Source organism: Arvicanthis niloticus, chromosome 9, assembly GCF_011762505.2.
Source record: "Arvicanthis niloticus isolate mArvNil1 chromosome 9, mArvNil1.pat.X, whole genome shotgun sequence".
In the NCBI taxonomy this organism is placed as follows: domain Eukaryota; kingdom Metazoa; phylum Chordata; class Mammalia; order Rodentia; family Muridae; genus Arvicanthis; species Arvicanthis niloticus.
In genome coordinates this window covers 34,303,189-34,316,871 of record NC_047666.1, presented here as the reverse complement: position 1 = coordinate 34,316,871, position 13,683 = coordinate 34,303,189, and the positions used below count along the sequence as shown (strand labels likewise).

General features: G+C 42.2%; 1 protein-coding gene across 7 annotated transcripts in view; it reads right to left on the bottom strand.

Moving 5' to 3' along the window:
* Slc25a26 (solute carrier family 25 member 26) overlaps positions 1 to 13,683 on the bottom strand; it is a 105,767-nt gene that overhangs the window by 8,184 nt on the left and 83,900 nt on the right. For all 7 annotated transcript variants that reach the window (XM_034511420.2, XM_034511421.2, XM_076940148.1 and 4 more), the window contains one exon: positions 3,186 to 3,255. In XM_034511420.2, coding sequence (XP_034367311.1) covers positions 3,186 to 3,255 — 70 coding nt within the window. The remainder of the gene's footprint in view (positions 1 to 3,185; positions 3,256 to 13,683) is intronic.

The following is a 13,683-nucleotide window of genomic DNA, read 5'->3' as shown; positions in this document are numbered from 1 at the left end:
AACAAACTAGCACATCAGACAGGAAACAACCTTCAGGCACAGCAAATACAGACTGTTCTCCTGTGAGCCACTCTCCTAGGGTGTTTTACTGACTGTTAAGCTACACCTTTCTGGGCCATATTCATTGATGTGATTTTCACAGAAAAACTACTTGCTGTCTTGGGGAACAAATGCCCTCTTACAGGCAAAGGAACCTTTTTCTTTCTGACAGCCTGGGGCTGTCGCCTCTGAGCAGAAGCCAGGAATGTTGAGGAGGGCAGTGGGGAGGAGGCCCAAGCCCGCCCCCGGCAGCCCTGCTACTCTCTGCTCCTGAATCCTCTTAGTTGATGCATTCAGGAGCAAGAGCTCCTTCCTGTACCCGTCACTCAGTCTTCAAGCATGGCTCCACGGTGTGGCTGTGTGTTCCAGCCTGTGCCAGCCTCTCACCTCTGTCACACACTGAATCCTGTATTCCGTGCTACAACGCCAGGATAAGAGAGCCGACTCTCGCTCAAACCTTCTCTCAAGAGAATGTGAAGAAGCTTCTACTATAAGAAACTGATCAAGAGCTACTCGATGCCAAACTGCTAGCACAGTTCAGGACTCAGGGACTGGAGTGAGACGCTGGCAAGGTCTTTCTTTTTCCTTACTTTAACCTTGACCAAAAGCCAGGGGAATGTCTAAGCATGACAAGCCATCAACACCTCCAATCTCAAGAGACATTTTGGATATTTGTGCCAAGGAGTTTATGAAACCAGTGGGAGCACAGGAGCATGCCGGGGATGGCCCGGAGCACCGTCCTTGGCAGTCACCAGGCTAGTGTAAACTTGGAAAGGCTCATAGGAAGAAGAAAGCCGATGACTGTGGGCGAGTTTGATCATGAAGAGAAGGGAGTCAGTCCATAAGGCAGTGTGTGGGTGTCTGGACAGGACTGTGGGTAGGAGGCCATTCTTCATCTCCCCGGTGGTGAAGGACAGGGCTGCAATCTGCCCGCTCTTGCAGAACTCCAATTTACTCAATGCGGACTGTTTTCAAATTACCTTTATCCTGCAGCAATGTCTTCAAAATACTCATCTTGTTTCTCTAGACTAACATTTATACCAAATAATCCCCCTTAAATAAGCAAAAATGTATTTGTTTTATGCTAATATGTGAAGATCTGTTAAGAATGTACTTCCCCACATAGGTCTTAAAGTCCTTTATTTGGCAGAATCTCATCTGAAAACAGTGAGATGGCTGGGGAGAACATTTTCAGGCTCAAATAGGAAACTGTACTGCCCAGATCATGACATCTTCCAGGGCCATCAGAGAGGAGAACGGCTTTCTGTTTGGGGGGTGTTGCTTTTTCTTGCTGGAAGAGTGACGACTCCTCACAGCTGCTCAGGTTTACAGATCACCAAGGGCCAACACACACATTATATCACTGGGTCCCTGAGGGAGGAGAGATTATTGCTATGCTACGGACCAGAGAACTGGTGCTCAGGGATCCAACGTCTTCTCCAGGAACGGAGTCAAACGAGACTCAGCCAGCCTAGGTTCCAGATACTGTATCCCGGCCAACCTTATGGCAGCCTTATTGGACCACTTCTTTCCTCCTACCCCAGAGCTAGTGTGACAGAAACTGTCCTCTTGTGACAGATGTGCCACGCAGAGCATTCCTCAGCAAAGAGGACTCGATGAAAGCCATTTCCCAAACACACAGTGTCAATGTATCTGCACGTAAATCTCTGAATTCATGGTTTGAGAGCTATCTCAGATCATGCTTATTCCTTACTTGAAGATGGAGAAGTTTTAGAACAGTCATTTTCAACCTGGGGGTTGAATGACCCTTCACAGGGGTCACCTAAGACCATCAGAAAGCCACAGATATCCACATTATATTCATAACAGTAGAAAAATTACAATTATAAAGTAGCAACAAAAATAGTTTTATGGTGTGTGTGTGTGGGGGGGGGTGGTGGTCACCACAACATGAGAAACTGTAATAAAGGGTCACAGCATCAGGCAGGTTGAGAAACACTGTTTTAAAAGTATCCCACTCTAAGAAGTAGCCTTTCTTGTCCAGGGCAACTAAATTCCCATAACATTTACTTGGTGTTCTGCACCCAACGACACCCCACCATCCTCTGCTTTCTTGCCCAATTCAAGAAGAAAGTCAACAAAAATAAACTCCTTTAAAGGGCTAGGCATCAAAGAATCCTAACCTCTGGAAAATGGATCAAGACCACCCCCTCCTTTAACCCGGCCACAGATGACACGGGTATGGAAGCCATTACCCTCCCCAGCTGCGAGCGCTGATACCCCACCTCCAGGGAGAATTAGTTTTGGCAATTACTTCCACAACTTAAATAGGTTTAAATTATTAACAAAGGAGCCTATAAAATGTGTGATTTCTATTGTTCTAATCACTACCTGTAAATAAGCAAAACCCAACAACTAATATAGAATTTGGAAAAAAATTATTTTCCCCTAAAGCTGCTGATCTTCCAACCTACCTGCCCATCCGTTCACCAGCATTGCACCTAAACACCTTACACTTCTCTGGCCAAGTTCCTCTGTGCTTTACTGCAACTACAGCTACATGTATGTGTAACGACAAAAGAGATCTTTCTCTCAGGGCTCTGAGCTTAGCACTTACGACATTCTTTAAAGCACCTGTGTTCTCGGGACTTGATAATGGATGGCATGATACTGCACCCTGAACTCTGCTCTTGCTTTAATGTCTCCAAAATGCCCAGATATTCACAAGGCTGTATTTCCTGCCCCGTGCAGTTCAGCCTGCAGGAAGCTATGGGGTAGCCCCCGCTCTCCCAACAGTAATTAATCTCCTGCACTGTCAAACATGTCACATGGGCTGTGAATCTCAGATCCCCCACAACACTGCTCCCAGCAGACAGCTGTGCAGCACACCCCACTCCCACAGAGGGCTTTATAAATTATCCTTAAGATAATCCAAGGGCCCAAGTGAGGCTTTAATAAAGATAAAAAGAAAAAGGGAAATTTGTCAAAGACAAGTTGGTTGTCATTCAAGCACACACCTCTTTAGGATTTTTTCTCCCTCTAAGACAATATTTCTGTAAATAGCTGGTGAGGCTGTCTTCGTCTAAACAATCTGGAATTCCTGAAGAATGCTGTTTTGCACAGCTTGCGTTTTCACATTCTCTCCCCGCCCTCCGTCTTTCCCAGTACAATATAATCCCTTGCACCTGCAAAAGCTCCGCAGACTGCTGACTGCCAAGAATCCACCACATGACCCCGCCGCCACGACCAGAGGGCCTGTGTGGAAGGAGAAAGAAAAATACAAGTTATTCCATCTTGGAGTTTATCGGACCTGCTGTGATTGAGCTTGGGATGGGAACTGAAGTGAGAATCTATTTTGGAAGCATTCTTCAGTGGTGACATAAGCGACTTTCCCAAGGACCTCACTGCACTCTAACATTAGTCACAGAAGTACGAGCAGCACTGCACTATGGTTCTCAGAGGAAGTATTTTCAAGGAAAATTTCATACACACAAAGTAAAATAAAGCTAATAAATTTATGACAATGAAATATTTTGCATATTTATCATATAACTCTAAGCATATAAATACAATAATTTATCATTATTCCAGAACAGTATATATCATCTTCCTTGGTTCTTTTAAAAGTCCTTATCCAAAGCCCACCTAAGAAAGATACTAGCTGTTGCCTGAGTGGCCTGTAACTGAAGGGAGCGGAACAAGTTTTGAGACAGGGCCTAATGATAGTCCAGGCTACCCCCAAACTCAGAATCATCCTACCTCAGATTCCTAGTGCTAGAATTACAGGTGTGGGCCACATATCCAGCATTAATTTAAATTATTGGAAACATGTTTATGCTGCTCACATAAGCTGGGGGTCATGCAAATACCACAGCAGGCGTGAGTTGGGGAACTGGCAGACAGTGCTTTGCTCATTGAAAGCTAACTGCCTGTGCGATATGATCACGCCACGTGGAACACTGCACAATGCTTAGTCCAGTTCTCTAACTGCCTTCTGAAATCTGTGGACTCTCGACAACCACAACCTTAGGAGCTATGTCCTATTACTTTTGCCCAGGCTTCTGAGGTACAGCCTTGCAAAATACTCATTTTCTTGGCTTCACTGAGGAAGCAGCCACTAAACTTCATATATTTAAAGTATACAGTTTGATAAGTGTGGACGGACATGCACACACAATCACTGCTACAAAGACACCATGGACTGACTTACGAGTCAAAAGTTCTGCAACCTTTTGGCAACTTCTCTCCTGAGCTTCGCCTCACCGTCTTCTAAGCGACGGATATTCCTGCCACTAGTGACTGGTTTGCATATTCCAGAAATGTATATGAATCTAACTCCATTTTCTTGTTATGTTATTCTCAGTTAAGAATATGTACCACTCTTGCAGAGGATAACTACACTCATAACTACACTGTTACATCCACATCACAACAGAGATCAGACTTCATTCCCTGCTTGTTAGTGAGCAATAATCCAGACATAGGCGCATCATTTCTTTGTCTAGTTTGGGGCTGTTAGTAACAATCCTACATGAGCATTTACAAACAAAGCTTTACATGGAAAATGCCTTCCTTCCTGATAAGGAAATAACTAATAACTAAGAAGGAAATTGCTAGGTCAGAAGTAACGGTATGTTTAACTTTATAAAGCTTCCATGATGTTTTCCAAAATGGCTGTACATTTTACATTCCCAGCAGTCCTGGCTTGTCAACAACCCTCCCAAGCTTGGTTGGCAGCATTTTTAAGTGTTCACATTCTAGGTAAGTGTGCAGTGCAGTACTGAATCACTATGTTGTTTTGTTATTTTTAGACTTTAAGTTTTGTATGTGTATGTGTGTGTGTGTCCCCTTGGAGGGGACAGTATGGGAACATGGGTATAGGTGCTCACAGAGGTCAGAAGAAGACATCCGATGCCTGGAGCTGGGGATTATTGAGCCACTCAACATGGATGCCAGGAACCAAGCCTGCATCCTCTGCAAGAGTGGTACATATTCTTAACCGAGTTGCCACTCCAGCCCCCCTACAATGGCTTTTATGATGGTGACATTCTCTTCACATACTTATCTCCCATCTATGAATGGTCAAATACTTGTGCATTTCTATCAGGCTGTCTATTATCTAAATTAAAGATAGTGCAAAGTTTTAAATATATTCTGAGTACATTTGTAGATACCTGTGACTTATCTTTTCATGCTCTAAACAATGTTTTTTGAGTAAGCACTACATTTTCATTAAGTCCAAATTATTTTAATATAATCATAATATTCAAGTATATTATTCATGTTACAGGGGGGAGATTTGTTTCGCTTTGCTTGAGGCATGGTGTCATTCTGTAGTTCAAGCTGATCTAGAACTCACCAGACAGACCAAGCTGGTCTTGAACCTGTAATAATCCTTCGGGTGCTGCCTGCTCAGCACTGAGATCCCTGGTATGTACCACAGAGCCTAGGTTATGAATCCTGCTTTTGGTGTCATCTGTAAGAAAACTTTGCCGATTTTAACAGCACAAAGATTCCCCCTGTATGTCTGTAAACTTTAAGTCTTTAAGAGTGCTTACAGCTTTACCTTTGAGTTAATAATCTGTTATGTTATGAAATCTGGGCTGAGGTTCTTCCATTTTGATTTATGTATGGACAGACACCCACTGCTTTGACAGCTTGAAAAAAATAGCCCCTCTTTTCAGTGAAACCTTTCTCCAAAAGTCTGCTCTCTAATTGGTCCTCATCTATAGATACCAATTCTGTACTTTCTTGACTACCACAGGTTTTAATATAGTTTGAAATTAAGTAGTATCGGTTTTCCAAATTAGTTCTTGGTCAAAGTTGTTTTGATTCTTCTAGGCTCCTCACATTTCCATACTAATTTTAACAACAGATGGCCAATTTCCACAGGACACCCTTCTGAGAGTTCATCCAGATTCCATGAAGCCATGGATTGGTTTTGGACAGAATGGATACATTAGCAATACTGCTTTATTATCTTTTTCTGACATTTTCATCATAAGTATCTTAGCTACTTTTCTATTTCTGTAAAGGGACACTGTAACCAAAATAACTCATAAAAGAAAATGTTTATGGTGGCCCACAGTTGCAGAGGGTTATAGTCCATGATCATTATAGTGGGGAGCATGGCAGCAGGCAGGCGTGGCACTGGGACAATAATGTAGAACTTACATCTGACTCACAAGCAGGAGACAGAGAATAGAGAATTAACAGGGAATGGCATGACCTCTTTGAAACCTCAAAGCCCACCCCAGCGGCATACCTCCTCCAGCAAGGCCACACCTCCAAATCCTTCCCAAACAGTTCCATCAGGGGCCAAAGTACTCAAATACATGAGCCCACAGGGCCATTCTCTGAATATTTACTAAATCTACTGGGCTAAAAGTATAGCTATCAACTAGGTTTTTTAACCCTGCTTATGAAAACAAATAAGCTTTAAGAAACCTTGTTACAAATACATTTCTAAAGTCCTGAGCTATACAGCACAGAATTTGGTAGATTTTAGTAAATACTTCAATGTTTGAAAATAAATGGGTGCCTTTGTTGAAATCATTATTGTCTCCATTTCTTTATAAGCATTAGAGATACAATGGGATACAGGAAAGGACAACAATGTTTCTCTTTTGTAGCATTGTTATGTATTTAGCCACATTTTGATAAAAAAAAAAAAGTCACAAAGCATGCCTGTTGAATGTCTGTGTGTGCACACTCTCCCCCTCTGTGTGTCTGCCTTGCTCATACTAGGCACATGTTCTAGCACTGAGCTATATCTCCAGCCCTTAACAGCAGGCCAGCGTTAACATGACCAATGCACTAAAATACTGACTGGAGAAGAAATGCAGACATGAACAACATGTTCTTAGTGAGAAGGGGTCATCTTCTATTATTAATCTTCTGACATTTTCTCAAGAAGAGATTATTCCAAACACTTAAGCTGCTGATCACAAGCTTGATTTATAGTAACAGTAAAGAACAAGGGATGAATGATATCACAGGAGGAGAAGTCAAAGATACTATGTAATTCATAAATGCAACAAATGTGCAGAACTGTCTTCCAAGTGTTTGCTGCAAGCTCAAGGGAACAACAGAACTTCCAGGACAATCCATGAGAGGTGTGTGTGTGTGTGTGTGTGTGTGTGTGTGTGTCTGTGTGTGTGATATACTATATATTATATAAATTATATTATAAATATTTGATATATATATATGGGAGGAAGAGGGTTTTAAAAGAGAGAGGGGATGATGGAGAAGCTTCACAGGTGTCTGCTGTGTTCTACAAAGAAAAAGGACCTGCTTACTAAGGGAAGAAAACAATCAAAATAGATTCCAATGTCTGAAGACTGTTTAAATATAGAATTCCCATAGACAAGCCTAATTTTTCACGTCACCTGGGCTAATTGGGAAGATATACAGAAATCATTTTGTAATAAAGTGAATACTAATAAAAATCTTAGAAAAAACAGTCCTTAAGTCCCTAAAGAAACTAAAACAAAGTCAGAGGCCAATGTCAGTGAAAAATTAGTGTTAATAATGACTGACAGCAACAGACACAACGGACTCCTCTAGCCACTAAACACTTCACACAATAGGACCCTCACACCACAGTCTCCTGAAGTGTGTGCAACAGTTAGTGTTCAGTCATCCTTTAGACAAAAAAACTGAAGCTCCAAGACCTTAAATCACTAGCAAGCCTAGCAGTGACAGGAACAAGACCTTATGATGTGTCCTATCCAACACCGGGATTTAGGTCTTCAGATTGGCACTGTCTTCAAAGCAGAGTAAAAACAACAGGAACCACAGTTGCCACTGCAGTGATACTGAAATACCCAAGAGAAACGGCTTATGCCTGTAATCCCAACATTTAGAAGAAAGAGTGCTATGAGTTTGAGGCCAGCCTGGGCTACATAATGAATTCCAGGACAGCCTGGAATGAGATGATCCTCTCTTAACAAAAACAAAACAGGCTGTTGCTGATTGGCAGATAGATAGATAGATAGATAGATAGATAGATAGATAGATAGATAGATAGGGCACTCATACTATGCCACATTCAAAGCAATTTGCCTCAATGTGTTTGAGATTGTTTTTTTAAATGAGTAACTGAATATAAAATCTTGGGAAAGTAATTTTGAGACTGACCAATCTAAACAGATGAGAACAATTTAAACAGATGAGAACAATTAACCCTGAAGTTAATAAGAATAATAAGAACTGATAAAAAGTACTATATATAAATTAGAAAAAAATTGAAGTTGTAACTTAGCTCATATGTGCAGGGACAGGAGGATGGAATAAACCAAAACAAATCAAAACAAAAACAAACAAACAAAAACTCACTGGGAAGCTAGAGAAGGCCACTCACAGACTAAATAATTGGCTATATTTAAGTAAGTTCAGACCATACTGAAAATAGAATAAAAATAAAGATAGTAACACAATGGGCCACATGATTCCCACTGATGCTGTTGGATAGCTCACCAAGTAACTAGCACATCCCAAGTGGGATATTAAAGAGTTTTCCAGATCTGTACAAACCACAATGGGTGTGGTGCAGAGGCTAAGAGTAGTACTGAGCAAGCTGTCCAAGGCCATGTACTAATGCAGCTGGTTTGGTTTGCTTTGCACAAAACCACATATATTGTGACGGTCAGAACTGTCTGTGTGCTGTTTCTCCAGCACAACATCCAGTGAAGTTACGGTGCAACAAGCAAACTGTAAAGATAGTTTCACTTCAATAATGCTTAACTGTTGGATGTCTGTAACAGAGCTTTCGATGTTTTGTTTTCTTGCCTGAACCTTTCTGAATGCATATGCAGACAGTTTAAGCCCCCATAACATTCTCAGCTTGAGTGAGTACTCCCATTGTCACAGAAGTGGAACTGTCATTCCTGTTGAGGCAGACAGATGACTGGGGAGGTGGGGGAGTGAGGGACAGAAAGGGGCCCACACATGAAGAAACAATGTAGGAGTCTCAACTTTTAAGTTAAGTCAGAATTTAAAAATATAGCAGGCCACATACCTCAGGTATCTGCATCCTCATCTCAAGTCTATAGGCTTTTTTCCCTTTTTTCTTTACAAGTAAAAATGAAGTTCTATGATGACTATGTAGACATTTATTTATATCAAAGAGAAATTCAAATTTAAGGGTTGAGACTAGCTGTCAGGATGTTCTTAACTTTTCCAGTTTTCCTTAGGTAAACCTTTCTTAATATAAAAGGGAAGGAAATATTTCTAATAGTGTGTGCAAACAAATTTATTGTAAAATAATTTTAGAGTTACAGGAAAGTTACAGAAACAGTATAGTCCCTATGTATCTGTGATGGTTTGTATATGCTTGGCGCAGGGAGTGGTGCTATTAGGAGGTGTGGCCTAGTTGAAGTAGGTGTATTACTGTGTGGGGGCTTAAGACCTCTTTTTCCCCTATGTTTATTTGGTCAGTACTTGCCACAGCAACAGAGAAGCTTAGACTCATGTCAGTGATCAGGAAATAAAGCTGCCCTGTTCTTACTTTAAGACTTCTTCCTCCATGCTGGCATATAGTTAAGGGCATGGGCCTGCCTGGACTGTGGTCTGTTGGAAGCCAGCAGCCTGTGTGTGGAGATGCCACTCTGTCCCAGGCTCACGAGCAGCCCTCTGGAAACTGAAGTCTGAGCATCTCTGAATGGCGGTTTACTACTCAGCACCTAAGAAATGCTTCTGTGGATGTGGTAATGGTAGATCTTTACAGGTCGCTAAATCACAACGGCAAAAGGTTACTGCTCTTTTAACTTGAAAACATAGTTTTAATACAGCACTGCTTCTGCCAAATATCTATGAAACACAAGAGAAATATCCGAGTAACCACTGTGCACAGCTATGTGTAAGGGGAGTGAGGATGTGCCAGCCCAGATCTCCTATCCATCCTAAGAAGCAGAGAATGACATCACAGGCTTAGCCTAGGAAGCTGACTGCCCTTTGCTCAGCTCATGTTTCCCTCTCTTAGTTACTGCTATGTGATTCTGGGCCATCTTATACCTGATGCAAAACTATTTTGACCTGGAAGTGATCAGCAATTCTCCCACACTATGAATTGTTTCCTGGCTTTGTTTTTTGTTTTTTTAAAGCTTCCTACAGGACATTTCAATATGTTTTAATAATATATGACATATACTGTTCATCTAAACTCAGCAAGAAGAAAACCTGTATGTTTAGAAAAAGAAAATATATTTTTATGACTGTGAATATAGTTCTGAAGGAACCTATAAATAAAACAGCCAGTACAATAGTACACAAGTCTAAGCAGAACTCCATCAGGAAAGAGTGCTAACCTTCAACAATCAGCAAACACCTACCAATACCCAGTACAAAAGTCAGACCATGAAGAATACGGACATAAATACAGACAGGCCAATGGAGATGCAATGTTCATTCATCTTCACTGCAGCATGCTGTGGGAAATGTGACACAGACACCCACAAAGGTTGGCTCTGGACTCACTGGTCCCTAAGAACTGCCTCCAGGAGTTCGAGAGACTCTGACTAACTTGTCCTAACTCTGGAGCATATGAAAGGGAAAATCATAGTAAAGACACTGCACTTCTTGAACAAAAGGATTAAGAACACAAGGGCTGGAGTCAGACACCTGGGTCCAATCTTGATGGTACTCATTAGCAGTCCTGCAACTGGAAGCAAGGCTTGCTGGCTGGCATGGCTCTCTGTCTGTCTGTCTGTCTGTCTGTCTGCCTGCCTGCCTGCCTGCCTGTCTGTCTCTGTCTGTTTCCCCCTCTCACTTCTCACAGCTACAAAATGAAAACAAATGACACCTATCTCCAGAGGAGAAACAAAGGTTAGCACCAGACCATCCAAGCAGAATGGGAACACATCCAAAACACACATTAGGGAATGCATAATTATTCCAAAAAGTTCTTTAGAGCTGGTAATAAGAGCTTAAGAAGTGTACTGTTAAAATAAAAATAATATTTTTTCATTTCAAAAGATTATTCTGGTTTTTATGTTAAATAATGAACTTGCCTTAATGTGTAACAATGTGGGGTTTTTTTTTGACTTCATAAGAAAATAAGTGATATAAAATTGCTACTACTAAAAAATTGGTGTTTCTCTGGGATAACTAAATCTACTTTTTGTGCTTCTTTCAAATGTTTAAGGTAATAAACATATATAAATATTTCAAGATTACCTATAATAGTTATCAAGTTTAATATCAAGTCACACAGGGCCCTGACACACTGTACCTTTAAGAAATGCTGGCTATGGTTTTTAGTATTTCTATCATGGCCACTACTGTTGCACAATTTTTAAAAAAAAGTGCTATGAGCAAATATAAACCCTACCTGACCTGAGGTCTCCTGCAAGCCCAGCTTTCCTTTCTAGGCCTAACAAGAGACTCAGCTCTTGATCCTGAATGATGGGAAGCAGATATAAAGGTAGGCCTTCCTCCCGGGCCTGCCATGGTATCTGCTCATCTCACAGCTGATGTCTTCGGTAAGTGTGTTTAGGGATGGCATGTGTTTTACTAAAGAAACTCTTGAAATGCCAGGGAAGACTGTGCTGCGCCAGGCGCTGAGTCCCAGGGAGGAAGCACGGAAAGGGTCCTCCCTTGAGGAGAGCGGATGGGAGCATCTCACTAGCATGATGTTTGGCCTAAGACCTAAGTGCTGATGACTAATTGGACTTGAGGAGGCTGAGGGAAAGAGTAGAATACATGTAGCATAGGAGAGAGTTTATAAAAAGGATGAGTACATGGCATGCATGTGTGGACATCTGTGGAAGTGAGAAGGAAACCAGAAAATGGCGTCGGAGTTACAGGTGGTTGTGAGCTAGCTGGCATAGGTGCTGGGAACTGAACTTGGGTTCTGTGGAGGATCAGTGAGTACTGCTAACTGCTGAGCTGTCTCTCCATCCCTGAGGCATTTGCTGCACCATTCCTCTTTATCTCTCTGTCCTCTGGGAAACGTCCACTCAGTATGATGAACATGTGTTTCAGAACAGCATGTCACACACCTTAAAGACATACCATTACCACTTGTCACATTGGAAAAGTAAAAGTAAACGTCTCTCACATCCAAGCAACAAAACATCGAACAAATAAATGACATGCGGGAGAGAGCACAGCACAGCAGGTCATGGGGTCACAGGGGAGCAGTGCAGTGGCTACACGGGGAGTAATGGGCTAGGTGAAGGACTAGGCTGTGGAAGAGGAGGAGACACTCTTTTTCCTTTTAAGGTTTTAGAGAGGTCTTAGAAGAAGGTATATTTATGCATCTCAGTAAAAAAGTGCCTGACCATCTGGGATGAAGGAAGTTAGGGAATCTAGAGCAAAACCAAGCTGGACACAGTAGCATACACCTGTAACTCCCACACTCTCGGGGGGGGGGGGGGCTGAGGCAGAATTCCAAGTTCAGCCAGCTTGGTCTACACAGCAAAAAAAATGTCTCAAAATACCCGAGGGTAACCTGGGGGTGCATCCAAGGCACAGCAGGGGTGAGGTAGAGTCTGGAGCTGGAGCAATGCTTTGCTGATGGAACACACATAGATAAGTGAAGGGGGAAGTCTGGAATGATCCCCAGGGTTCCACTTAAAGGCTGGGCATCTTGTTCTGAACTGGTCACCATGTGACACCTTACGAGAGGGTGTCAATGAGACTGCTGAGCACCCTAGGCTGGCACACAGAGGCAAATGCCTTGAGCTACACGTGTACAAGTCAGGACTACTGCCCCTCAAAGCTGAGGAGAAGATTACAGTAATGCTACACGGCCCATCAGGACAAGAAGTATCATAGCTCTGGTTAACACGCAAGTGGGGGACAGCTGGAGGAAGTCAGCTTACAAGGAAAGTGACCACGGAGACTTGGACAAAGAACTTTTAGGCAAGTGGTGTCCATCCCACCTCCAGACTCCCACTGCTCACTATATGCTCTGTTCTGCTAGGGTCCTGGCTGAGAGAGTTTCCTAAGTCATGTCCCTACATGAGCACAACAGAGAAATCACCTCATAAAACATAATCTCCCATCCCAGCACTTGGGAGGCAGAGACAGCGGATTTCTGAGTTCGAGGCCAGCCTGGTCTATAGAATGAGTTCCAGGACAGCCAGGGCTACACAGAGAAACCCTGTCTCCAAAAACAAAAAACAAAAACAAAAAAAACCCCACAATGTCCCTACATGACAAAAGCAACTTACATAGGTAAACCCATAAACACAACCCCACACACGCCCCCACACACATACACAGCCACAGGGTTTCTGCTTCCACAAAGACTCTATGATCTCATGGTTAAATATTAAAGAAAAACACAGAATATATGAGGACATATACACCATTATTTAACCTTGAGGGAAACATAAATCAAAACTCTGATGAGACAGTACTCTACAGCTATTAGAGTGGCTGTTTTCTTTAAATCAATGGACATGTAGCAAGGACATAGAAGAGGAATCTCTCACACATGCTGGTAAGAACACAGAATGCACTGGAAACCACACACCCCCTTGTGGACTTTTATACAATTAAGGCAACACCTGTACAAATTTTTATACAATTAGCACATACCCCTTTCTAGCCTAGGACACCAGTCCTAGGCAGCTTTCTGAGAAAGAGAGAAAAAAGCATATGTCCATACAAATACTACCCACAGCTATTTACAGAAACTCGATGAATAGCCAGGGAAACCTGGGAACAGGTCAA